The following is a 25,278-nucleotide window of genomic DNA, read 5'->3' as shown; positions in this document are numbered from 1 at the left end:
GTCAGACTCCATAGGTAAAAGAAACAGAATAAATCACACGAGAGATAAAAAGTCCTAAAGTCCAGCAAAAAGAGCTCGGGATCTCTAAGGGAGAAGGGAATGAACACATTTCTGATAATTCTTCCTAACATACCTTGTCACAGTAGTGATATCCAAGGGTCTGAAAAACAAGAGTGCATCAAGAGTACGGACACTTCATTTGGACAAACATCCTGACGACGAGCCTATTTGTGTAGGCAAGGGTAACTTTAGCGAAAGAGAGGTAGGTCCTTTTTTTATTTGTAAAATAAAATGTGTTGAAACATGCAGCTTCTTTGTCCCACTCCACTGTACGTAGCATTGGTAATTAAGAGGACTCATTTCTTTTTTTTTTTTTTTAGTCTTACACACTGACCAGATCACAAAATTGGGAAGCCAAAGAAAAACTCACCGTGGAATTTTTTGTCCAGGATCATCTGTGATAATTTCCTCTCCACATCAGGCTGTAATAAATGGGGTAGAAAGCTAAGTTTTCAAACCAAGTACAGTAGCCCAGTAATGAAAATAAATGCAGAAGCCAGGCAAGAAAGGAACCCCTCCAGTCACACCCCACCACACCGCCCCTGCCCTTTCAGAAACCTTATTTGTGGTCAGAATTATACAAAATATAAATAACTTCTTTACCCAACAGGTGCAGTAAAATTGGGTTAAAAGTTCATATGCCAAAGTAAACATCCATTATGACTGCATGTGTGCCAAGTGGCTCCATATGTGATGTATTTAGCCCCCTCTGCTATTTCACAATGCATGCGGAGACTTGGAAGTCTGTTTTTACCAATATAAAGTATGCCTAAAACTCCCAGCATGCTTTCTAAAAAAAGAAAACAGAACTGGCTGAAGGTGTCAAGCATATCATGGGGCCACTTGACAACTAGGGGAGAGTGTGCAGGATCCATCACTCTGCTAGATGACACCACCAACCCTCTCCAAGAGGCAACTAGTGCAGGTTCTTACCTTTGAGAGCTTGATCAAACTGGATATGTGTTCAATCTGAAAAGCAAGAAAGAACACAATGAGACCCTAAAGTACTTGTGGTACTGCAGGTGTCACATGGGATCTTCTGTGTACAAGAGATGTTAGGTATGCCTTCCTTGAAAGGGTCCAAACGACAAAATAAACCTGAAGGTTCCACTAGAATTGATCAGTTAGAGCAATATGTCCTTCAGAGCGCTAAAATATAGCAGTTTGGAATTAGAAATAAAACAAACTACAAATGCAAGCATGGGGAGGATTTCTGCAACTGTAGCCGTTAAGCCAGTTCTTGTACAACCCTCTGTTGAGAATGGTACAACTGCTAACCATTGGGGGGAGGCCAAAACATCTGACAAGAAAAGGAAGCCAAACCGCTCCCAAACGTAGATAACATGGACAGAGCAACAAGGCGCTACTCGCGGTTAAGAGTAGCAGATCGAATCAGCGGTACAAATAGTCCACACACAAATCTAAAGAATACACCACAAACATCTAAAAATTCAAAAAAGCACTTCAATAATACAAAGTATTAAAAAGATACCAAGACTCGCCAAACCCAAACGTCTATATGTGGTTCTTTGCCAAGGGCAAGCACTCCTTGTTAAGATGGATTCCTAGAATCTGGCACAGTGGACAGATTTTAGCAGGCCGTTCTAGTGAAAAGGGGAACTCAGAGGTTAGCCAAACCCAATCAAGGTAAGCATGGAAAATGTTGTGAGGGGTCAGAAATCAGAGGCAGGCAGAAAGTTGCAATATTTTCAACAGACATCTTTATTAAAGAAAAGGGGTTGGATAAAGCTCTTTCATTCCCTATCCTAAAGAGCGTTTCCCTTTCTAGAAAATAAAATCTAAATATCAGTTTGTCTCTTGTGGTCAAAATTACGCAAACTGTCCTTGTGTCCAAAATGTCTGACGCTCACACTAAAACAATTAAAAAGGTGAAAGGTAAATGCCTCTACTTTTATTTAGCAACAAGTGTGTAAAAAACTAAAAATATGCAAAATTCAACAAACAATCCGTGAAACTAGGAGGCAGTTCCCATTCCCAGGATCATTCCCGGAATAATAGTAAAGTATTCTTTTCAACCAACACTTTCTGCAGGATGGCAATGATGTCTTTTGGAAGAATATTAAGAGTCTTTTCCACAATAGCTTTTAAAGGAGGACCACAGTGTCTTTTCCACAATAGCTTCCTGTGATACAGATCTCCTGGTATACTACCCTGCCAGGTATCCTTCTCCCAAAGGCCCACTGCCTCATGTACTTCTCTTACAAGGACTTTACATAATGTTTTCGTTCAGTATAACAGTTGTACTCGTTCACGGTCTATACTGCCTTGACTTTAGATACTACTTGTTGCAACTTTCTCCATGGTGACATCTCGTATATGGAGAGCTGTTAACTTCTTCACTGTTCGTTTTTTGCTTGTGGCAATGCTTGCTCCAATTTACTCCAAATTGTATTCCATACATGGAGACTTGTACATATATTGCTTTTCAATTTCCTCATTACTGTTAATTTGCTGTGATATTTACTCCAATATGTACTCCAACTTTCCCTGTATTGACTTGCCCAACTCCTATGGGCAGACTCTTAGGTGCTTCAAGAAGGCTTTCCTTGCTCGGCAGACCCGTGCCCAGTTCTCTTTCAGTCTTCGAGTTCTCCTGCGGCAGAACAGCTGCTTTTACAGGAGACTGCATCACTAGCAGCCTTGCTGCCTTCGCTGGTGGCGCAGCAGTCCTTTTCAGAGCTCCAGCGGTGCTTCTTTCAGTCTTGCGCTTCTATGGTAAGTCAGGCTAAATGACGAAAGATGCTTTTGTGGGACCTACGCTGATATTTTGCTGTTAGAACACAGGTGGGGTCTACAGAGGTTGCTTTTGTAACTTGAGGAATATGCAACATTAAATGGCTTGTTAACCCGAAAAGAATAGACGATTATGTGCTTCACATGAAACAAACATAAAACTGATTAATTCGAGTGGTCAATGGGTGGGTCACGTGTACCGGAAGTTCCCTCCACAACATATCTGGGCTTTGGGTTAATGAGGCCAAAGGAAGTAAACTATAAAAAAAGGACTTTTGGACTAAAGGTCACCAACTCGCGGTACAAATGTCTCATTGTAAAAAAAATATTGCTGATTTACTATTAAGCCTCTTGTACATTATTATAGATCCAATGTGGCTCCAGTACCCTCCTACGGTCTGGAAATAATCACTAGGACAGACGCATTGGAGCTGGATAAACGGCAGGTTTCCTTCTGAGAAGGGCTCCAAGGCTACCTAATTGGGTCTCCTTGTCGATGGTCTGTTTTGATTTGTGGTTGAACTCCCTGTAAGCAATCGTACATCAGAGGACCATCTTATTATATTGGAAACTATTGGCTAGTGCAAAAAATTCATTGTATGCTTAATGGGGAGCCACATGGCAGCACATGGGGAGGGGGGCGTGCTCCGAGTTCAAAGGGAATTTTAAGTGGATCATGGATCTTTATGAGGTGCCTGTGTTAGGTAAGATTTTCATAGCAATGATATGGGTGTCATTTTTAAGACTCTCCATAGTGTCTTTTAAAAGTTATCTTCTGACGACGTTTTGGCAATAAGGGCCTATTGCTGCTGGGTTGCCCTAGTGGCTCCCCTTTTAACTTTCTCTGGCTAACCTTGAGATAACTACAGTTCCCAAGGGTAGAAATGATCTTTGAATCCCTTTAACATTTTATTAGATGAGACCAGTGCAATTATTGAAGACTCAATAGCCCCGCAAAAGGCTTTACCACACATTTCCCCCTCAGTTATCAATTGGGACATTGGAGGAGATGAATCACAGCCACTCTCAATAAAGCTTGCCCTCTTAAACACTAAGTCGTTACCTAAACACATCACCGACATACATGATTACATGGTCAGCAACCAAGTTGATATGTGCTTCTGTGACATGGCTTCTGGACTCTCAGGGCTGTGTTTGACCCTATGCCGCCCCCCCCTCCCCCCCAAGAGTTCGTGTTTCTTTGAAAAATCAGACTGAGGGCAGCGTATCCATTATTTGTAAAAAGAATATTGGAATGTATGAGAGCAAAATAGATTGCCACAAGTGGGATATTTTACAGACCGAGATCACCCCAAATCACAATCATAGCATAAACCCAATTCTGATCTACAGGCCCCCACACAGACATTGTTCAGTTTTCTCCTTTACAAAATTCAAATTGCTCCACCATTTTCCTGGGCAACTTGAATCGCTGGAAAGGAGATTGTGCAGATAAAGCAGCTTTGGACTTGAAGCATTCACCAAATATGGATATCCAAGTACACAATGCAGCTCCTAATACAAAAGGCCATACGTTAGATTGGTTATCAGGCCAAAACAAACAGGTGACATGACGTTGCCACCTTGTATATGGTCATACCACTTTGTCACGGCCAAGATGGAGATCCCATCAACCCACGTGCGTAAACATGAGATCCCTAGTCACCTCCATGGTATGAACTTTCAAAAGAAATTGAAAAGAGGGACTTGGCTAACTGTTTGGAGGAACATCTTTTTAAAACTCATCAGAACTGCCCAGACCATTTAGTGAAGAGTTGCAATGAACATTTGGAATCATTTTTTAACATATCAGGACCACTTAAAGCTAGACTGGCTAGAGAGCGTGTTTAGGGAGAACTCATGTCTGTGCCAATACCCTTTAACCTTAGAGACTCCAGCTCTTTTGCTGGACTTTAGGACTTTTTAATTTTAACCCTGGAGTGAGTACCTAGTAGCCCCTTATCCTACATTCGAGGCCAAGTTGAGTCCTTTATTCATTTTGTCTTTGGCAGGCTTCAACCCTGAAGCCCGCCTTTGGCTCCAGTGTGTCGGGAAAGGCAGGATGTGAGAGAGGTTCCCCAAACTCCCCTGCCCTTAGTCTCTAGGAATGCCTAAATGCAACCAGTCCAGATTGGACAGCCTCCCTGCTGCGTGCACTCCGTTTGCCTGTTTGCTGCGGTAAACCACGGCTACACCGCCTGGGTAAGCACCTCTGCTCTATCCTAGTATGATCTTTCATATACTGTACGCCACATCCATGCTTGCCCATAACTATCATTAATAACCTCCACAGTTGCATTCAGTGCACTGCGTCCAGACTAGTCTTCACTACGCCCTAGCTCCCCACGATCGATGAAAAACATTAACACCTATGTCGTTCTCCACTTTTTTTCCCACAATCACAAACTCTTGAACCCTAACAGTCTAGGGTCACCCCAAATGCATAACGGCTCTCACCGGACCACATACGCCTATGCCATTGGTGCAGCGCATTTAAGAACTTCCTTACGTGCCACCAAGTCTAACCTCTTTATGGCATAGATGTTCACTGTACTTCCTAACCGAAGAGCTAGTGCATGCCCTACCTTTGCTAACTTTTACTCCCACGCTCCTCATATCTGCAAAGAACCAGCACACATCTTGATGCTTCTGTGTTGCCACCACCCACTGCACCCATATTTCATCTAACCTTTTGCATCTGTGTTCTGTTGATACTGCCTACACCTATACTGTGCAGTGCCCACCTATTGCACCTCTATTGAACTAGCCCATTGCTCTCCAATTCAACTAGCCTGTTGCATCTATGTTGTTAATACTGCCTGCATCTATACTGCGTAGTGCCCACCTATTGTATGTGTCCTGTTGATACTGCCTGCATCTATACTTTGTAGTGCCCACCTATTGCACCCCAACTGAACTAGCATGATGCATCTGTGTTGCTACTGCCCACTGCATCTATATTGTGTAATGCCCACCTATTATTGCACCTCAATTGAAATAGCCCACTGCCCGCCAATTTAACTAGCCTGCTCCCCGCCAATTTAACTAGCCTGCTGCATCTGTGTTGCTACTGACTACTGCAGCTATACTGAACGAAGCCACTGCACAATCTTGCCCTCAGCCAAATCTTAGCGAGAGCTGAACCTGCCCACTACATTTGTGCTTACCCCAATATCAGCATCTATGGTATGACCAATGCCACATTAGTCATGAATCTGGTCTTAAGATTACTACCTTCTTAGTGCTCAGCCACATCTCTAACACCCCTAGCCTCCCAACTCCCAAGCTACCTCCCTTAGAGCTCGGATGACTCACCACAATGGCCTCCACTAACATGACCTCCAGGCTCATTAACTATAAAAAAATACCTCTACCAACATCTAACCAGATTAGGCCTACATACTTCCTTCCATCCACCAATCCCACACCACAACAAACACTACCAGCAAAGACTCCAACATATGTTAGAGACATTATCGCCAACTCAATGGATCCATCGCTTCACAAGGAAGCCTAAAGTCAACCAACCATGCTCCACAAACTGGAGAAACCAATCTCTCCTCGCACTCAATAGAGAACACCCAACTACAGCCATTGCCTCATACCATCAACCACAACACCAAATTAACTCAGGAACCTGACCATTTACCACCCCCCCTCAAAAACCCAAACACTAAAAGGTCTAAGGAAACCCACAAACTTAGCGGAGCACTCATTAATGCCAATCTCTCGTAGCCCATGCCACAGAAATCGCTGACATTACAACCAATCAGCTCGACTTCCTAGCCGTCACAGAGACATGGCTCCACACCCTCTCCCTAGCTGTCCCTGAGACAGGAGAGAAACATCTAAAGGAGGCCGCGTAGCATTTATATGCAAATCCAACCTTGACATGAGAAACCAAATCTACCCCCCTGCTTTCCGCTGAATTACTTTCAGTCAAACTACAATTATCTGCTTCTCGCACTGTCTCCATGCACCTAGTATACTGTCCTCCAGGCTCACTAGGAACCTTTGAAGAAGACATTACAACCCTTCTTAATGCCAACACCAAACCCAGCTCCCAAACTATTCTACTAGGAGAATTCAACTTGGGTCTGAATGATCCCAGCGACGCCAATGCCACCATCCTAGCTAACAACATCACAGAAGCAGGCATCATTCTCAGGAATAACGGACCTACTCATCCAAAAGGATGTACCCTAGATTGGATCGCAGGCAACTGCTTATCCAGTATAACAAAATCAGGGCAAAAAATAAACGATGTCGCATAACAATTTGCTATGCAATTCTGTAGGTTTGCTAATCAACTGGACACTTGTGTAGCAAAGTTCGATATTTAAGTTGCCCTCTTCAATGAAAGCACAGCTCACCCTTCGTTCCGGTGTTCTCTGGTCACCATGAACCACAATCTTCCACCTAGTTTGCCCAGTTTTCTGCCAGCTATGTACTCCACTCTGCTTAGTCTCTTTCTTGCCTCTTATATAATGAATGCACAAAGCAAACTAGATGCTTATGCAAAGGACTGATTGACAGTTCCACCCGGTCTGTACATCTACAGATCCATTGCAATACCAAACACTGTAGTTAGGCTACAGAGCTCACTTTGCATTATGATTGTAGTAAATATTACCACCTGCAGGAGACAACTGGCCAAACTGTTTTCAGAGCCTTTTTCATTGTATGTGTGTCCATTCATGCAGCTAACCTTTTACATTTTACAGACACTAGTGTATGGCTCGAAAAGCCTTTTCGCCCACTCGCATAGTCTAGTATATTTTATGAAGGGCGAGTGGCATTTACAAGTGATGTTTGAAACTTGTTTAACATTTACTTTGTTTGCACTATATATCAATTCAAGTTTCACTGTCCATGGCTGGCTTCTGGATGGCAGCAGTGCGCCAACAGTGGTTTTGTTGCAACATGCACCATTTTACGGAAATAGTATTTTAAAATTTGTTGTCCTCCATGACTGTGGATGGAGTGCATTTCTCTTAGGTTGAATAGGTAAACTAGGTTGGTTACCAGACCTACGGGTCTAGCTGAAGTTTAGAGTTTAAGGTGTGACTCCTCTCACAAATGTCTTAGTTCAGTAGTTCGCAAAACTGCTGTATTGTTCATTTCATGTCTTCAGTACAAAAAGTCTAGCGACATTAACAATATTAGTTCAGATTGGCTAAACAAATGGGTCTGTTTGCCAATCCAAAAAATTTTAATTAGAAAACTGCTAATCAATTTTTGAAAACTAATTTGTGCATGGACAGATCACCACTTGATCTAATGCACCAGTCAAGAGAGTAATCTAAATCGGCTAGACCCATGATCCCACCTGCTCTAACAAGAAATAGAAAAAAAACGTAAGTCCCCAACCTCTTACCTCTGATGCAAGGTATCACCAACCCAGTGAACCTACCCTCTAATCAAACAGACCTGGTTGACTTGTACAATAATACCATCAATTCCGCTATAGATTCCATTGCACCTCTTAAACGCAGCAAAGAGAAACCTACAGCTCACTTGAACTCGTGGTTTACCCCTAGCCTTAAAGCCTTGCGCAATGAGAAAAGACTTGCTGAATCAAGATGGAAAAGCAACCCGACTGACCAGAACAAACCCCTTCTCACCTCCTTGGCTGACGAGTATAAAAAGGAAATCATTCAAACCAAAAAAGACACCTTTAACGAAAGAATAAAAAAAGCCAGCTCAAGCACTAGATACAGCTCTATCCTAAAGGAACTGGAATCACCAGTCATGCCCAAAGACTCCTGCATCAAAAACAAATCTTGGTGCACAGATATCCAAAATGCCCTATGCAATAAAATAACCCTGCTCCAAAAAAAAAAAAAATGTGCACCAAGAAAGCCACACTACATAAGATTGCCTTAGAAACACAAGAAGCCATCTTGCAAGAAACCTCCACTAAACAAACCAAACCCAATCACTAATTCAAATTGAACTCTCAACAGCCGAAGCTGAAAAGATCACCACCTCCCTCAAACCATCTAAATGTCTAGGGGACACTTGTCCAGCACCTGTTAAAGTCGCTAAAGACCTAGTTCCTTTCATCTCCAGATTCATCAACTCCTCCTTCAAATCATGTTCAGTTCCCACCAATCTCAAAGACGCCTGGGTACAACCGATACAAAAAAAAAAACTAGATCCCAGCATTCCCACTAATTACAGGCCAATCACAACCATACCTTTTCTTCTTAAAATCCTTGATAAGGCTGCCTATCTCCAGATCCAAGCTTATCTTGAGACCACAACCTATTGGGCACTCGCCAATCAGGATTCAGGCCAAGAAACGGGACAGACGGCCCTCATTGACCTGAAGAATCAACTAGAAGATCGAAAAGACAAAGGAGAAGCCTCCATTCTTTTCCTTCAGGACTGCTCCGCGGCGTTCGACTTGGTCGACCATAATGTCCCGTGCAACCACCTTAAAACAGCCGCCCATTTCTCCAAGGAAGCCACCACTTGGATAAGCTCCTTTTTGGATAACAGATCCATGAGAGTCTTCTCCTTCCGCTGCAGCAGACTCAGCCCCTATCACTTGCAGAGTACCACAGGGCTCCTGCGTCTCCCCAACCCTGTACAATATATTTACAAAGCCTCATTTTGACATACTGGACAATCTGGGTGTCTCATACACCAACTCTGCTGACAACACCCATATTCTCATCCCCATCCAAGGATATTACGACACAGATGTAACCATGATTAACAAAATGTACCCAAATCATATAAACATGGATTGCCACCCATGGCCTATGCCTCAACGATGAAAAGACAGAGCTTTTAATCGCTGGGTCCACCAACAAGCTGTCTAAACTCTCTACCCAATACAACTCCGTTGTCATTGATGGTATTAAGATTAAAGTCTCCAAGGAAGTCAAGACCTTAGGCTTCTATCTGGACTATGCTCTCAACCTCAAACAAATCAACGCCACAGCCCACCCCACCAACTACACGTGCAAGCTGATTCACGCTTGCAAACCTTTCCTGTCCACCGAAAGCTGTATTACGATTGCAAGGGCCTCGATCCTCTCTAAGGTGGACTATTGCAATGTCCTATATTTGGGCACCAGCAAACTCAAACCAATAAACTCCAAACAATCCAAAATAATGCCCTCAGAGCAGCTCTAGACATCCCCAAAACATCTCTCTCATGTGAGACGCTCCACCAATTGGCTCTCCATAAACTACACAATCAAGCTCAAATACTTCAACATCACGCACAAATGTCTCTCCAACAAGACTCCTCTATACCTTACTGATAGATTCACCAAACACTCCTCAGTACGGCCCATTAGAAAAGTGCAATCCAATAGGGAGAATTCTCTTATAAGGCTAATTTCCCAAACCTAGTGAGTCCCCCAGAAACTTTGCTGGATTTTTGGGGTTTGTTTTTTCTCCTGCTAAGAGTGAGACGCTTTCCTTCCCACTCTTAAGCATGATTTGAGGTATGTCTTTGACTTGGTATGTGCTTATGGGCTATGGGGTCTTACTCCATAGGGTATCATCTGTTTTGGTATATGTATTACACAGCACCCTCAGTGCAGTAACTCAGGGGTGTCATAGTGACCCCCAAACAGACTCCATACCCTGGGACTGACTACTGTCTCCCAGGGCATGTAAAGTCACCATTGGCTTTATTAGTCCAGAATTGTGAACAGAACCAGTACAAACCATCATATTGTGGAAGTACCGGAAGGGGTTAATTAGATTACACCTGGGTCTGTTTCCAAGGGGGTACTGTCCAGTCCCCCCCTTGTCGAGTTTCTGGCTGGTGGCAGTGGTTACCACGCAAAATTTTCCATCGGAATATTTCCTATGGGATTTTCCCATTCATTTTAAACGCACCACTTTTTTGGTGCATTGTAAAGATACCGCCGGATTATTTAATTAATCTAAAATCACCGGTTGGGTCTTTTCGCCAGAACTCTTTTGCAAAATGGCGTGTGTGTCTGTCTCTGACGCCAACCAAGGTTGGGCCCTTGGTTCCACTTTTTGGCGGGCTTCTCCACAGAAGCCCTCCAACTGGTGCCACTCTGTCTGGGATTCACAGGATGTGTGGGGGAATTGGCACCCTGGACTGCGTTGACTTAGCAACCCAAGTTACACGTTCCGATTGGCCCAGTGGTGAGCCGCCCGGCTCACCACTTAGCATGTATGAGTGACAGCTAGGCTGTTGAATGGGGGTTTTTGTGCATAAAAGGAAGGCTTTTGGGACTGGAACTTCAGAAGTCGCCACTGGAGCTAAGAAATCCGAAAAGGGGAGAAGCTGAGCCATCTGCAACGATGACACCACCGGTGGAGCCCTGCTGCAACGACCTCACCACTTCCCGAACGACAAGAGAAGATCTTCTGCTGTAAGAGTCTTCTCCCCCTGAGCTGGTGGGATCAACCAGTTCGACATTCGCCTTCCAGGACGCCCCTTGGTCGGATCGCCAGTGCCAAGCAGCCGGCGGCCAGATAGCCAAGCTTCAGGGAACCGCGAATAAAAGGAACGCACCTTTTAACCGAACGAACTCCGCGGCTGGTTTCATCCCTGGGCAGTGCAACGACTAAGTTTCCTCCTCGACGAGATCTTCTCCTTCCCTGGTCAAAACCACGAACTGCCACCGCTGCCAGGAACAACTGCCACCGCTGGAGCTTCCTCACTTTTAAAAGGTACTGTGTTCCGCCTGGCCTCCCTTTCCACGGATTGCTAAAGGTGACCCTTAAATCCTTGGCTTTCCAACTGGGTTGGCCCCAGGACCTAACTTTATCTTTCGCATCAAACCAACCTCCTTTGAACATTTTTGCAAAGACTTGAGTGCATTTTTAAACTGTGATCTTGGGCACATTTCGCCTTGCCTCATTTAAAGTGGCCCTGGCCTATGAACTTTGGCTCTACAGTAGACTCTGCCTTCACTAGCTTGCTCTGGTTTTAGAAAAGTGTTGGGAACTGTTATTTTCATGACATGTATTTTTCTCTCCCTCCAACTTAATTATTGGAGTGCCATCTAAGTTAAGCGCTTGCATCTGTTTTTACAAATAGTGGTGTTTTGACCTAGACTTGTCTAAATAATTATTAAGGGAGGTGTGTATACTTTTTCTGATTGTGTTTGAACTTGCTTTGATCTCTAGTGCTTAGTGTATTTCCTAAAGTGTGTTTTAAATAAATCATATACTTTTGATACCAAGCTCTGGTCAGCGTTTGTTTGCTCCACTGTGTTTTTGGCCCCAATGTGTATGCTCTGTATACTGCCCTACTCATCTTGAGAGAAGTCTGACTGCTCCGCCACAGCTACCAGGTAAATCTGGGTGGTACAGACTGCTACCAATTGGGTTTACTGCTTACTCCTGTAGTCTTAATCTTTTTGCAGTGTTCCCCAAGGGGACTGCACAGGATTCTGCCTAACACTCGAGTTTCCCAGTTCTGGCTGCATAATTATGGAACGCCATTCCTGATTTGTTAAGAGCCATCTCTCCCTTCAACTCCTTTAAGAGCAGCGTTAAGAGGTGGTTGCACTCCCGAAACCTGTAACCTCTTGCGCGAGATTCCTTGCACTTGTTCCTGCCAACCTCATCTAAGAAACTGTAACCCAGGATTTTTCACCCACTGTAAATATCTGTACAATGCTGCCACCGTTTTTTTATCTGTATGTATCTGTATTTCACATTCATGTCTCATGCAACTATGTAACTGCAATGTATCTGTATTTTATCTCCATACCATGAGTAACTATGTAACATGCTTATACGCCCAGATGCCTAAAGGCCCGGTGCGCTTTATAAATGAATAAATACAATGCTGAGCTGCTCACCGACAGGAAGGGCTCGAGCCCTTCCCCCTCCAGCCTCCCTGCTGCTGCAACTTGGCAACTCGGTGACAATGTCCAACAGGATGCTGCAAACCCTGTGATTAGGGTAAGCAGATCCTCTGCATCTGACTCTGCAAAACTGAATTGGCATCCAGCCACTCTCTCGCCCCCTCCCAGCTCCATTTTGTCACCAGATTCAAACCAACTAAACCCCCAACATGAGCTGGGAAATGGCGGCCGCATATGGTGTTGTGTTTACCTGGTTGCCAAGCAACCCCACACAAGCTCCTTGCCATCCATTGGCTGGGCTCTTCCATATCCGGCCCGACAGCACCGGAAGGCGTGAGCCAGCACATCCCTCGTAGACACACACTACAAGGCACCAACCTGTCTGTGCCTGTCCGTGGCTGTCCGTGGCCGGATGTTGCCCACACCCATTAGCCTATCCTGCAAGTACTCCTCAGCGCCTGCCACACTGTCTCCCCACTACATTCTGACAACCCTGTACTGGTGCAGTTGTGCATTACTCTAGGGCTAACACTGCCACCTGATTCTCAGCACCATATGTATTTGTAGTTAGTTTTTATATAGCGCTTTAATCCAAAGCGATTTACAGTTTAACAACAAGAATACATCAAACATGAAACACAAGCAACAATAATATACATGGATCAAACCAGGTTTCAGTATGTCCAAGTATACTGAAACCTGGCATATACAGCTCCAACTACATCCTATGACTCCCCTCTGTGCCTGCAACCACCAAGAGCACCCTGAGTCTCTGAAACTGAAAGGTACTTATACTTCGCTAGGAAGCTTAAAACTGCACTGTCCACCACAGTAACTAGGCCTCTTACTACCTTTATAATTCGTTGCTTGGATATGCATTTGCCCATGCTGGACTAGCCTAGTCCACTAGGCCCACCCCACTGATTGTGCCTGCTTCTGCTAATTGTTGGACTAGCCTATTCTGTTGCCTATATTAGTCTTTGCCCATGCCATTGATTGTGCCTGCTAATTGTTGGACTAGCCTATTCTGTTGCCTATATTAGTCTTTGCCCATGCCATTGATTGTGCCTGCCAATTGTTGGACTAGCCTATATTAGTCTATGCCCATGCAACGGATTGTGCCTGCTAATTGTTGTACTAGCCTATTCTGTTGCCTATATTAGTCCAGGCCAATATGGATTGTGCCTGCCCCTGCTGACTGTTGGATTAGCCGGGCGGCCTAGTCCAATAGACGGACTAGCCAATACGCTACTATAGATACCAGTGTTTATGTACACTAGAAAGAGTCTGCTGTACATTCTACTGCTGATCTTATCCACCATCTACATAACGATGCCCCAAGTCAGACACCTACCCTGTCCTCCGACAGAAATAGACTGAGCCAGATTACCTAGTCTCTACGAGCCTATAATGAACAGTAACACGATCTTAAATACCCCCCCTCCACCCCCAACTAACTACAATACCACTGCCGCTCGCCCTGAAGCAACACTTGGATCTGATCCCCTGCCCAATATACTGCACCCTGGCCACCACCTGCCTTTGAAATCCCACGCCAGAATTAATCAAACCAAATAGAGCCCCACCAGACTTCAAGATCCCAATAATACGACTAATATCTGGGGAGCTCTCATCAACGCAAGATCTCTAGTGGCACATGCCACTGAAATAGCAGACCACCTTTCCTCAAATTATTTGGACATCCTAGCAGTTACTGAATCATGGCTACATGACGCAGCAGGCCCTGCCCTCATGCTAGCCATACCAGACAATTATAAGATACTCAGAGTGGACAGACCTAATGCTAGAGGGGGCGGTTTAGCCATTATAGTGAAAACCAATCTTGCCATAAGACGCCCGACGCCTCCACCACTAGAATCCTGTGAAATGCTCACGGCCAAATTACCCATATCCAGTTGCCGCACTCTAACCATCCACCTGCTATATAGACTGCCAAGGCCTTTCGGCATCTTTGAGGAGGACCTATCCAGCCAGCTAGCCAACACTAAAGATTCCTCACAGATATTAATACTGTGCAACTTCAAACTGGGATTAAACGACCCAGAGGATAAACGCGCTCAGTCACTAGCGACTATACTGTCAGATCATGGACTTACCCATCCATGCCTCATTCAAGCAAGGATGGCATCCCATGGCCTCTGCCTGAATGACGATAAAAACAGAGATCCTGACCCTTGACTCTGATACCAACCTTAAAAAAACCGAATTCCTGCTACTCTGCATTCAATATAGACGGTAACACAATCAAAGTAGTTAAAGAGGTAAAGACGCTAGGTTTCTACCTTGATTCCACCTGAACCCTAAAGAACCAGGTAAACTCCATGGGATCCTCTACCGCCTTCACTTGCAGGATCATCAGGGCCTGCAGACTATTTCTAACTAAAGCCAGCTGCATAACCATTGCTAATGCCCTAATATTATCAAAACTTTACTATTTTAATACCCTACACCTAGGAGCGAACAATTATATCCTTGACAAAATACAAATGTTACAAAACAATGCCCTCAGAACTGCCCTTAACATACCAAACAGAACATTTCCAATATCAGAAGAGAGCACCACTGGTTAAAGATAAGCAACAGGATCCTACTTAAAACAGTCTCATTTAAATGCCTCACCAACGCAGCAGCACCATACCTTACTGAGAGAATAGTCAGAAGAACACCAACTCGTCCCTCCATAACGGCTAACTCCCACTGCCTAGAGATACCTAGATTCAAGCTTTCCAAAGCTGGAGGCAGCAGTTTCCCAGTGAAAGCCGCGCAATCCTGGAACACACTACCCCTAGCCCTCAGAATGAACCAGTCCTACTTCAGCTTTAGGCGCAAGACTCTAAATTGGCTGCGAGCCAATGACATTTGATCCCTTGGAAACTCTGCCTACACACCTGTTAGGGAGAATTATCTTATAAGGTTAATTTCCCAAACCTAGTGAGTCCCCCAGCAGCTTTGCTGGATTTTTGGGGTTTGTTTTTTTCGCCTGCTAAGAGTGAGACTCTTTTCCTCCCACTCTTAGGCATGATTTGAGGTATGTCTGACTTTGTGTGCTTATGGGCTATGGGGTCTTTTACTCCATAGGGTATCATCTGTTTTTGTGTATGTGTTACACAGCACCCTCAGTGCAGTAACAGGGGTGTCAGTGACCCCCAAACATAGACTCCATACCCTGGGACTGACTGCTGTCTCCTAGGGCATGTAAAGCCACCATTGACTTTACTAGTCCAAAATTGTGAACAGAACCAGTACAAAAAAGAATTTTGTGGAAGTACTGGAAGGGGTTAATTCGATGGCCCCTGTGTGTTTCCAAGGGGGCACTGTCCAGTCCCCCTTGTCGAGTTTCTAGCTGGTGGCAGTGGTTACCACGCAAAATATTCCACCAGAATATTTTCTAAGGGATTTTCCCATTGATTTTAAACACACCACTTTTTGGTGCAATGCTAAAGATACCGCTGGTTTATTTATTTAATATTAAATCACCGGTTGTGTCTTTTTACCAGAACTCTATTCTAAAATGGCGTTCGTGTCTGTCTACGTAACTCCAACCAAGGTCGGGCCCTTTGTTCCACTTTTTGGCGGGCTTCTCCACAGAAGCCCTCCAACTGGTGCCACTCCGTCTGGGTTCCACAGGATGTGTGGGTGGGGGAATTTGCACCCTGGACAGCATTGCCTTAGCAACCCAAGTCGCACTCTTTTCTGATTGGGCCAGTGGTGAGCCGCCTGGCTCACCACTTAGCATGTTTGAGTCATAGCTAGGCTGTTGAATGGGGGGTTTTCTGCATAAAAGCAGGGCTTTTGGGACTGGAACTTCAGAAGTCGCCACAGGACCTAAGAAATTCGAAGAGGGGAGAAGCTGAGCCATCTGCAACAACCTCACCACTTTCCCCGACGACAAGAGAAGATCTTCTGGAGAGTCTTCTACCTCTGAGCTGGTGGGATCAACCAGTTCGCCATTTCGCCTTCGAGGACGTCTCTTGGTCGAATCGCCCGTGCCAAGCACCCCGGCGGCCGGATAGCCAAGCTGCATCACTGTGACCACGAATAGCAGAAACACCTTTTCACCGACGAACTCCGCGGCTGGTTTCTTCCCTGGGCAGTGCAACGACTCCAAGTTTCCTCCTCGACGAGATCCTCTCTTCCCCTGGTCGAAACCACGAATTGCACCCGCTGCCAGGAACAACTGCCACCGCTGGAGCTTACTCACCATTTAAGGTACTGTGTTCTACACCTGGCCTCCCTTTCTTCGGTTTGCCCAAGGTGACCCTTAAATCCTTGCCTTTCCAACTGGGTTGGCACCCAGACCTTCTAACTTTATCTTTTGAACCACCCCAACCTCTTTTGAACATTTCTACAAAGACTTGAATGCATTGCTGAACCGTGTGATCTTGGGCACATTTCGCCTTGCTCCATTCAAAGTGGGCCTGGCTTATGAACTTTGGCTCTACAGTATACCCTGCCTTCATTGCTTGATTTTGTCTCTTAAAAGTGTTGGGAACTGATTTATTTTTATGACCTGCCTTTTTCTCTCCCTTTAACCTAATTGTTTTGACAAAAAGTGGCGTTTTAACTTGGACTTGTCTAGGAATTGCTAAGGGAGGTGTAAATACTTTTCTGATTGTGTTGGAACTTGCTTTTGATTAATAGTGCTGGTGTATTTCCCAAAGTGTGTGTTAAATAATTATATACTTTTGATACCAAGCTCTGGTCAGTGTTTGCTTGCTCTACACTGTTTTTAGCCCTATTGTATATCCTATGTATACTGCCTAAATCTTCTTGAGAGAAGTCCGACTGCTCAGTCACAGCTATCACGTAAATCTGGGTGGTGCAGACAGCTACCAATTGGGTTTACTGCTTACTCCTGTAGTCTTAATCTTCTTGCAGTGGTCCCCAAGGGACCTGCACAGGATTCTGCCTAACACCACCTATGTACCTACCTATGTATGCTACCTACTGTACCCTATCACTGTACCTGACTGCATCCTGTACCTAATTGTATTCTCTTGATGCCATTACTGCACTTATGCCATTATGTAACCAAGCTTCAAGTATTCTTGTTACTGTTGCGCCCAGCTACGTAAGGGTTTGGCATGCATTACCAAATAAACACACAAATACAACAATCTTCCCTGATTGGCTGTACATCTTCACTGCTGCAAGAACCGAGTGCCAGGGATCGAGAAATCCAAAGTCTAATGCAACGTCCAAGGAGCCTCGAGAAGCAGGACAACCAGATCTAAAGTCCCATCACCAGAGTGCAGGACCCAAAGATTGAAGGCAGCCCAACCAGTATCAGATCAGCGGTGGTGCTGTTTACCGAGCGCTGAAACTGCAAAGTGCCAATGATCCAAAAAGAGCCTGTAGCTGCCGATGACCTCCAAATTGCTGCTGCAGGAGCCCTCCAGACGTCCTCCCTCTTGTCCCCATGACTGAGGCTCAGGAACCCAGGGTCTGCATCGCTGCAACAGGACAGAATCCAGATGGACCACTTTTCTTCAAACCAGAGGTACTGTTTAGACTTGGGAAACTTACCTCTGTCTTTTTGAGCTGTGCTTTGCACAATTGAGACTTTCAGTGGCTTGCCTTTAGAGTTGACCTCAACTCTGCTTTTCCCAGGCCTAATAGCTTGTGACCCTACAAGTGATTTCTACAAAACTAACTTTGTGCAAGACTGATTATCTAAAAAGTGCTTCAGCTCCATAGATTGTGCACCAATTGACTTTGGCTATCCTGGAACCCTGCAAACTCTCCTAGTCCATTGTTTTAGACTGTTATTGCTGGGAAAGACTTGTCTAGATCTCACTGGAAGATTTAAGTGTTCTCACACATCCCGAGAAACTTTTCATCCTGTTTCCTTCCTTTAACCTTTCCTTTCTGCAACCTCTGAATCTGCAAAGTACAACTAGTGATCTATAAATGCCATTATTGTCCTTGTGAATGTAGTCACCTCTGGGTGTAGCAAGTGTGTAAAAAGCATATCCAAAGAGTAACCTCTAACTTGTGCTGATTCTGGAAAATATTTTAAAGTAAATATATTTTTCCATTAAAGTATATTTGATTGTTGGCTGCCTAATGCTACAATATTATAGACTAAGAGCGGCAGTCAGCTTGAAACAGTCGCCATTCCCCACAGAGCCCGACATGTGCTAGCCTCTGGAATCAGTGGTGTTTATGGGTTATACTCGAGGGCTAATCTCCACACTCTATAAAAAATGTGGTGTCCAGTCATAATCTCGAAAACAAAATGTCGAATTACAATGTCGAAAACAAAAATGTCCATTTTTTTTTTTAATTTACATGTTTTTTTGTGGTTCGGGTGGTAAAAAGGGGTAAAACAAAAAAAAATAAAGGGGGGTTGGGGGAACCCCCCCATTTCGAATAAAAATCAACAGAAAAAAGAAATTCGACATTTTTGTTTTTGACTTTATTTTTTCGACATTAGGACTTTCGACATATTTGTATTCGAGATTATGACTATAAACCAAAAAATGTCGATATACAGATGCTGCCTGGTCCTGCAAGAATGGTCTGGGTGAAACATTTAGGCACCCCTCTTGATGATACCAGGTGGGCTCATTGGTGTAGACTCACGTGGGACGTCTCGCTGAATGCTAGACACCGACTCATTCAATTCAAATTGTTTAACAGTTCACATTATACCCCTGAGAGGATCTCTAGATTTGCCTCCTTGGTGAGCCCCAAGTGTAACAGATGTGGTGCTGATGTTGCGGACATGCATCACATGTTCTGGTCCTGCCCCCGGTTGTGGGAGGAAGTTGCTGTAATTCTCAATGTATGCACCAATGTCCCTCCGCTGCGGTCATTCCCCAAATATTGGTTCGGAGAAATTGGGAAGAGCTCCATTAAGAAAAGGCGCCTATTCAACCTTGGTTGCCTGGTAGTGAAAAAATGAATCTTGCTCAAGTGGAAGTCCAAGAATGTATGAACGATTGGTATGTGGTTGAGAGAAATGACTCATGTCAGTGTCTGTGAAGAAACATACATATCTCTGGTTACATCAACCTGCAGACCTAAAAACATTTTGGGCCCGTTCCAAGGATACTTACAAAGCCAAGTGTCCATCACTGATTAACTTTATTTAAATCCATATGAGTGTACATCACACTAAACTGAAAATCCCTCCAACGATGTCAAAATGGCAGAATGTCGCACATGCATGTTATTCTTTTTATCAATTGCTACAATGGATGTCTTTCACTGTTTAATAAAGTTTATTTAAAAAAAGTATTTGATTGTTGCATGTCTTGCTCTTTAAGAACAATAATTTAAAAATTGATGTTAAATAGAGCTCACATTTACCCCTCTTGAGATAGGCCTGGCTGCTCAGTCACACTACCAACTTGATTAGTGCAGACCTATACCAAAAGGTGGGTTACCTAATACGAAGCAGATAAGTGTTGTGTAGTCTCACACAGTGTTACTACACTAATTCTTACACAACACCCCCAAGCTCCAGGGCAGAAAAATCCTGTGTGTTAACTTTGTCTTTGGTGGGGATCCTGTGGATTCCCCGCCCAGGTTTCAGAGTGTCTGAAGGCAGGAAGCAAGGTAGGATTCCAAAACTCTGCAGCCTTTTTTCTTCCAGCCTCACTGCGAAAATCCAGTTCAATCTGGGAGGCTGGCTGTCCTAAATGGACTGTCAACTCCAAGTTTGAATGTTACATGACTGTATGATTGACTAGGTTTCTGCATAAAAGTCTGATCCTGGAAGCTGAAGAGCTAGTCTACCGCTGGAACCAAAACTGAAGAGGATGATTAAGAAAACGTGGCCGAGAATTTCCAGCAACCAAAGAACCTGCTGTGTAACCGGAGCCTGCTGTTACCCTTCCTTCCAATCGACATAGGGACTCAGAAAACTACGACCCCAACCTAGAGCCTGATGAGACCCACTAGACTCGAGAAGACCTGCATTTTGAGCCATCCTAGTTCGTGATGCGAATTTGCGGGGCTGCAATACTCAAATACCCTAGGACCTCGAGCCATTGTGCAGTCTCTTCTGCATTTTGTATCTTGCAGAAACTTTGTGGGCATCCTGCTGGACCGCCAGAGACATGAATCTAGTCCACCAAATTGCTGGAATGACGAGAATCCGACCAGTGATATTCAGTTTTCTGGCTCCTGAAAAGGGTGCCAAAACTACAGAGCTGCATACAGCCGCGAAGAAACACTTGCCTGGAGCCTTCTGCATCGATCCTTGCTGAAAAAGCCCACCCAGGGTTCTGTCTTCATGATGAGGAATTCAGCGGCTGGGTATCAGGCTGCAGATGGTTAGGGAGATTTATCATTTGTATGCTTCATCCCCCGTCATAGTGAGACCCCCAGGCACTTTTTGCTGGACTTCTGAACCTTTTACTTTCAATCCTGAATATGTAGAGCCGTATCCATTGCGGAATCTCAGGGGGAGGCGGGATGGGGAGTCTGAGGGGCGGGTGGGGGGTTTGTATGCTTATCCATGGGTGGTTTGTGTGTGTGCCCCAGTCGCTGGGGTGTGAACTCCCCATAACCGTACCGGTCGGGGCCGGGCACTAGGGAACCAGAGGGTTCTGCTGAAAGGTCTATGGCCTCCAGGTCAGAGCCATGGCTGCTGCTAAAGTCCTCATCATCCGAGGCGGCGGCACCATGAGGGAAACCACTGTCGGCCTGCATCGCGTAGGCCGCCCACCGGTCAGTCCGCCTATCTTAACATTTTAACGTCTTAGGACGCAAGCATTTGCAGGACTTACAGGATTGCTTGTCGTGGTCACGAGGTAAGCACCTATTGCATCTGCGATGGGTGTACTTCCAGGGGTATTTTCCGTTGCAAGACAGACAAAACTTAAATGGAGTCTCCCTCCATAGCAGAGGCGAAAAGCGGCAGCCAGACCAGACAAAGTAAAGAGGGGAAGAGGAAATGCATTCTCAGAAAAGAATCAACCCAGGGCCCCACTCTCCCTACTGTAAGAGCCTGGCCAGAGGGCTAAGGCCATGCGGTCGACAGATGTCGATTGATGCATAGTCGCTGGAACAGCAGTTTCGATGTCGTTGGCCTAGAGGTCCACGAAGTATTCGAAGAGAAGTCAAGGCACATAAGGCGACCAACTAGTTGGGCGGAAAAAAACAATTTGAGGGACCTCAACGCGCGAGGGATTTTGGGTACACTACACATCAAGTTAGAGATAGTGTTACAGTCACGCCCATGTCAATGTCCCCTTTTAATCCTCGGAAGAAAGATGCAATACTTGCGATTACCACTAGATGTCGGACTATATGCACAGCATGTGATTCTAAGTAGATTCACAAGCATCAGAAGTTATATATACACTGGAATCACTTTAAATACCTTCAGCATTTACATTATAACACTTCTGAATACTTGATAATACATTTCAAAGGGCACTTTATCTTGTGTTTCTTCGCACATTTGTAGCAATGTTAGAAAGGGAAAAGACAAAGTTATCACATTATCGGTTATTACGCGCGCCTGCGATTTATAATAGTTCATACAGGAATAGATTTACTCTGCATACACGTACAGTAAAGTCACATAAAGGGAGGAAAATGTTTAGTGGAACTTTAGTCTGGTTCAAGGTTCTAGCAAGGGTTTCTTCGCCCAGTAAGTCTTAAGTCTCAAAACCCAACCCCAGCTAAAGGCAGTTCGGAGAGGGTTCAAAGTCTTGACAAGAAGCAGAATACAAAAAGAGTTCCAGAGGATTTCTTCCAGTCTCTAGTGTTATAGAAGCAGCAAGTTAAAAACTAACAAGGGAGACCTGTTAAAGGACTCAATGAATGAACACAAGCAGTGGCTTGAGTCAGACGCAAGAGGGGTGACCAACGATCTGCAGCGACTTCTGGGAATCAGGTAAACAATACCTTTTCCCCCTCAATACCTTAGTTTAGAAGAAAAGGTTTGTGCTGGATGCTCCGCAATGTTGCAGCTCTGGGCCCGACCTCCAGATTCCTTGGTCTGATGATTGAAGACAGGACAATGGATGGGTTCTCTCAGCATCAGTCTTGAGAGAGGACCAGGGGCACAAGTTTCTGCAACCTCTTTGTTCACTCTTTGGTTTTGGCACCTTTTCTGCAGCACCAACAAATGACACTGATCGCCGGGTCAATCTTCACTTCCTGCAGTCCCACTCTGATGAGGGGTTCTAGGTGAGGAGGGATCAGATCTCTGGGGTGCCCTTACGGGTTCAGCAAAGATTTTGACAGATTTGGCCTTTGCTCGATGATGCACTCGAAATGGGCAGGTCTTCTGATATTGGGGTTCTGCAGCGCTGGAAACTCCTAGGACCTCGGAAGATGGCTCAATTCAAAGTTAGTCTTGGGACTGGTTGTTCCCACCAGCCAAAGGGAAGGAGTCCTCTTTGGAGCTCCTCTGTCGCACAGAAAACAGGGCCCTGGACAGCAGTGGTCGCTTCACAGTGTTGCAAAGGGTCTGCATGGCGTCTCTGGTTTTCTTCAGTTACTTCAGCTTCCAGTGGTCAACTTGCTTTTCACTCCAGAAGCCTCCACTTTAATATAGTCCCAGCACACATACCTCTGCAATCTCAATCAGCATTTTACAGAAAGGGGAGTGTGGCTCTCCAGTTAGGACAGCCAGACCCCCCGTGGGAGCTGATCCTAATCTGGCAGACAAAGTACAGGGAGATGGAAGACTCCTCCCCAATTCCTGCCTGCCCAGACACTCTGGAGCATAGTTGGGGACACCCAAGGGTTGCCGCCAAAAGGCAAAACACAGACTGACCTCCCCCTCCCAGATTGGTAGAAGGGCTGTTAGGCAAGATTGTATGCTGCACCCTTTGGGTACACTACAATAACCCCGACCTACTGGCAATAGGGACCCAACCTTTGGTATAAGTGAACTGCACAAGTGGGTAGTGTGGCTGAGCAGCCAGGCTCATCTCAAGAGGGGTCAATGCGAGTAGTAATGTTGTGACAGTTTCACAGTACAGTTATTCGAATAACACTTACACTCAAGGTTACTTGATAAAACAATGATTAATTTATTTCACAGTCAGTTGTATAAGCCTTCTTCAGAAGGGAGAAATATATGCAACAATTAAAATGCACTTCAAAACACACTCTTAGTTCCTCTAAAACAGATGGTACCTATTGGGGATGGCACACAGACAGTTCCTACAACCTCAGGTGACTTAAATGGCTAGGACACTGGACATTGATCACTGGTACATTTCGAGCAACACTGAGTTTGGTGCAAAGGTTATATAGGGGAACAAAACAAAGGTTAACAAATAATTCATAAAGGTATGTACTTTTTGAAACTTTCCAATGTCCAATAAGTTAAGCCCTTTCCAGGGAAAAAGATAAAGCACTGAGTCAGAGGTAAGCAGAGTCGATCAGGGAGCCAGGACAGCCAATGGCAATTGAACAATACCTAGGGGAGCTGAAGAGCTTCTTCGCAGGTAGGTAAAAAGTTCTGCACAATGTTTTTAAAAATGTTTGTAGAAAATGGAACACTTGAAGGGCCACACAAGCTGGGAGGCTTGTGAGGGGTAAAACTTTAGCAACTCTGCAAGGTAACCAAGACAGGTAAGGGTACACAACAAGAGAAGTTCTTAGACTTTACAGTACCTCTGGTTAGAAGAAATGGTTCCAGCTGGCTTCTGTTCCTGTCCAACTCTGCAGATCCTGTTGTTCCTGAGCCTCAGTCGTGGGGACAAGAGAGGCGACGCCTGGGGACTCCTGCTCTGCAATGGGACGGTCAGCGACAGCAATGGGCAAACTTCAATCCAGCGGTTCTTCTGTGTTTCAGCTCCTCACGTCTGACAGCAAATAACACCATGGTTCTCGGATACCACTTCAGCCTTTCGTTGCTTCTGGGGACCAGCACTCTGTTGAGGTGGCTCAGGCTTAGTCAGTGCTGCATCAGGGAAGTCCGTAGGATCTTCCTTGTGCTCGGGTCCGACTTAAAAGCAACACACAATCTGGTGATCCCCCCCTCCCTGGCACTTCGGTTCCAACAGCAGCAGCAGAAGTACAGCCAGCTCCGAGAAGATGTCCAGACATGCTTACTTTGGAGTCGATTGGTCCCACCAACTCAAGGGGAGAAGTTGTCCTTGCCGGCTTCTCTAGTCGAGGTGAAATCGGAGCTTCAACACAGCAGTATGGCTCATGGAGCAAACCAATGGTCCAGGAGTTGCAGCAGGCGTCTCTTCCAAGTTCTTTGGATTCCTTTGTCCAGTGGTCTTCCAAGCCAAACAGCCTCGCCTTTTATGCAGGTTTCTCCCATTCATTCCAGCCTATATATCAATCACACAGCAGGGTGGCAGTCCTTGCCGGACAGCCAGCCGGCCAATCACCTTTGGGTGCATTCCTGTAACCAAGGGGATTAAGCACAGGGGGTTTCGAGCACCTCCCTCACTTTCTGACCGGGGCCATTTTGACAAAATGGGCACCCATGGGTGCCTTACTGCAGCTGTGAACGCAGCAGGCGGTAAAAACACAATGCCACCAGCCATTAATTGTAGAAAGGGTAACATACAAATGTTACATGAGAAACTAGACAAAAGGAAAACTAAGTAACCCCTCCAGCACCCTATGGTAAGAAATTGAGTGCTGGGTCTAGAAATTTACATTATGTAAGTAAAGTCAATTTCACTTCACTGCT

General features: G+C 45.1%; 1 protein-coding gene across 1 annotated transcript in view; it reads right to left on the bottom strand.

Annotated features, from left to right (window-relative positions):
* The window catches only part of PSMD11 (proteasome 26S subunit, non-ATPase 11), a 996,429-nt gene that overhangs the window by 220,973 nt on the left and 750,178 nt on the right, over nt 1–25,278 (bottom strand). The window contains exons 11-12 of the mRNA XM_069634167.1: nt 994–1,029; nt 431–482 (exon numbers count right to left, since the gene is read on the bottom strand). Of these exons, the coding sequence (XP_069490268.1) occupies nt 431–482; nt 994–1,029 (88 nt within the window). The remainder of the gene's footprint in view (nt 1–430; nt 483–993; nt 1,030–25,278) is intronic.

Source organism: Ambystoma mexicanum, chromosome 13, assembly GCF_040938575.1.
Source record: "Ambystoma mexicanum isolate Mex_15411 chromosome 13, UKY_AmexF1_1, whole genome shotgun sequence".
In the NCBI taxonomy this organism is placed as follows: domain Eukaryota; kingdom Metazoa; phylum Chordata; class Amphibia; order Caudata; family Ambystomatidae; genus Ambystoma; species Ambystoma mexicanum.
This window is presented reverse-complemented; position numbering and strand designations above follow the sequence as displayed.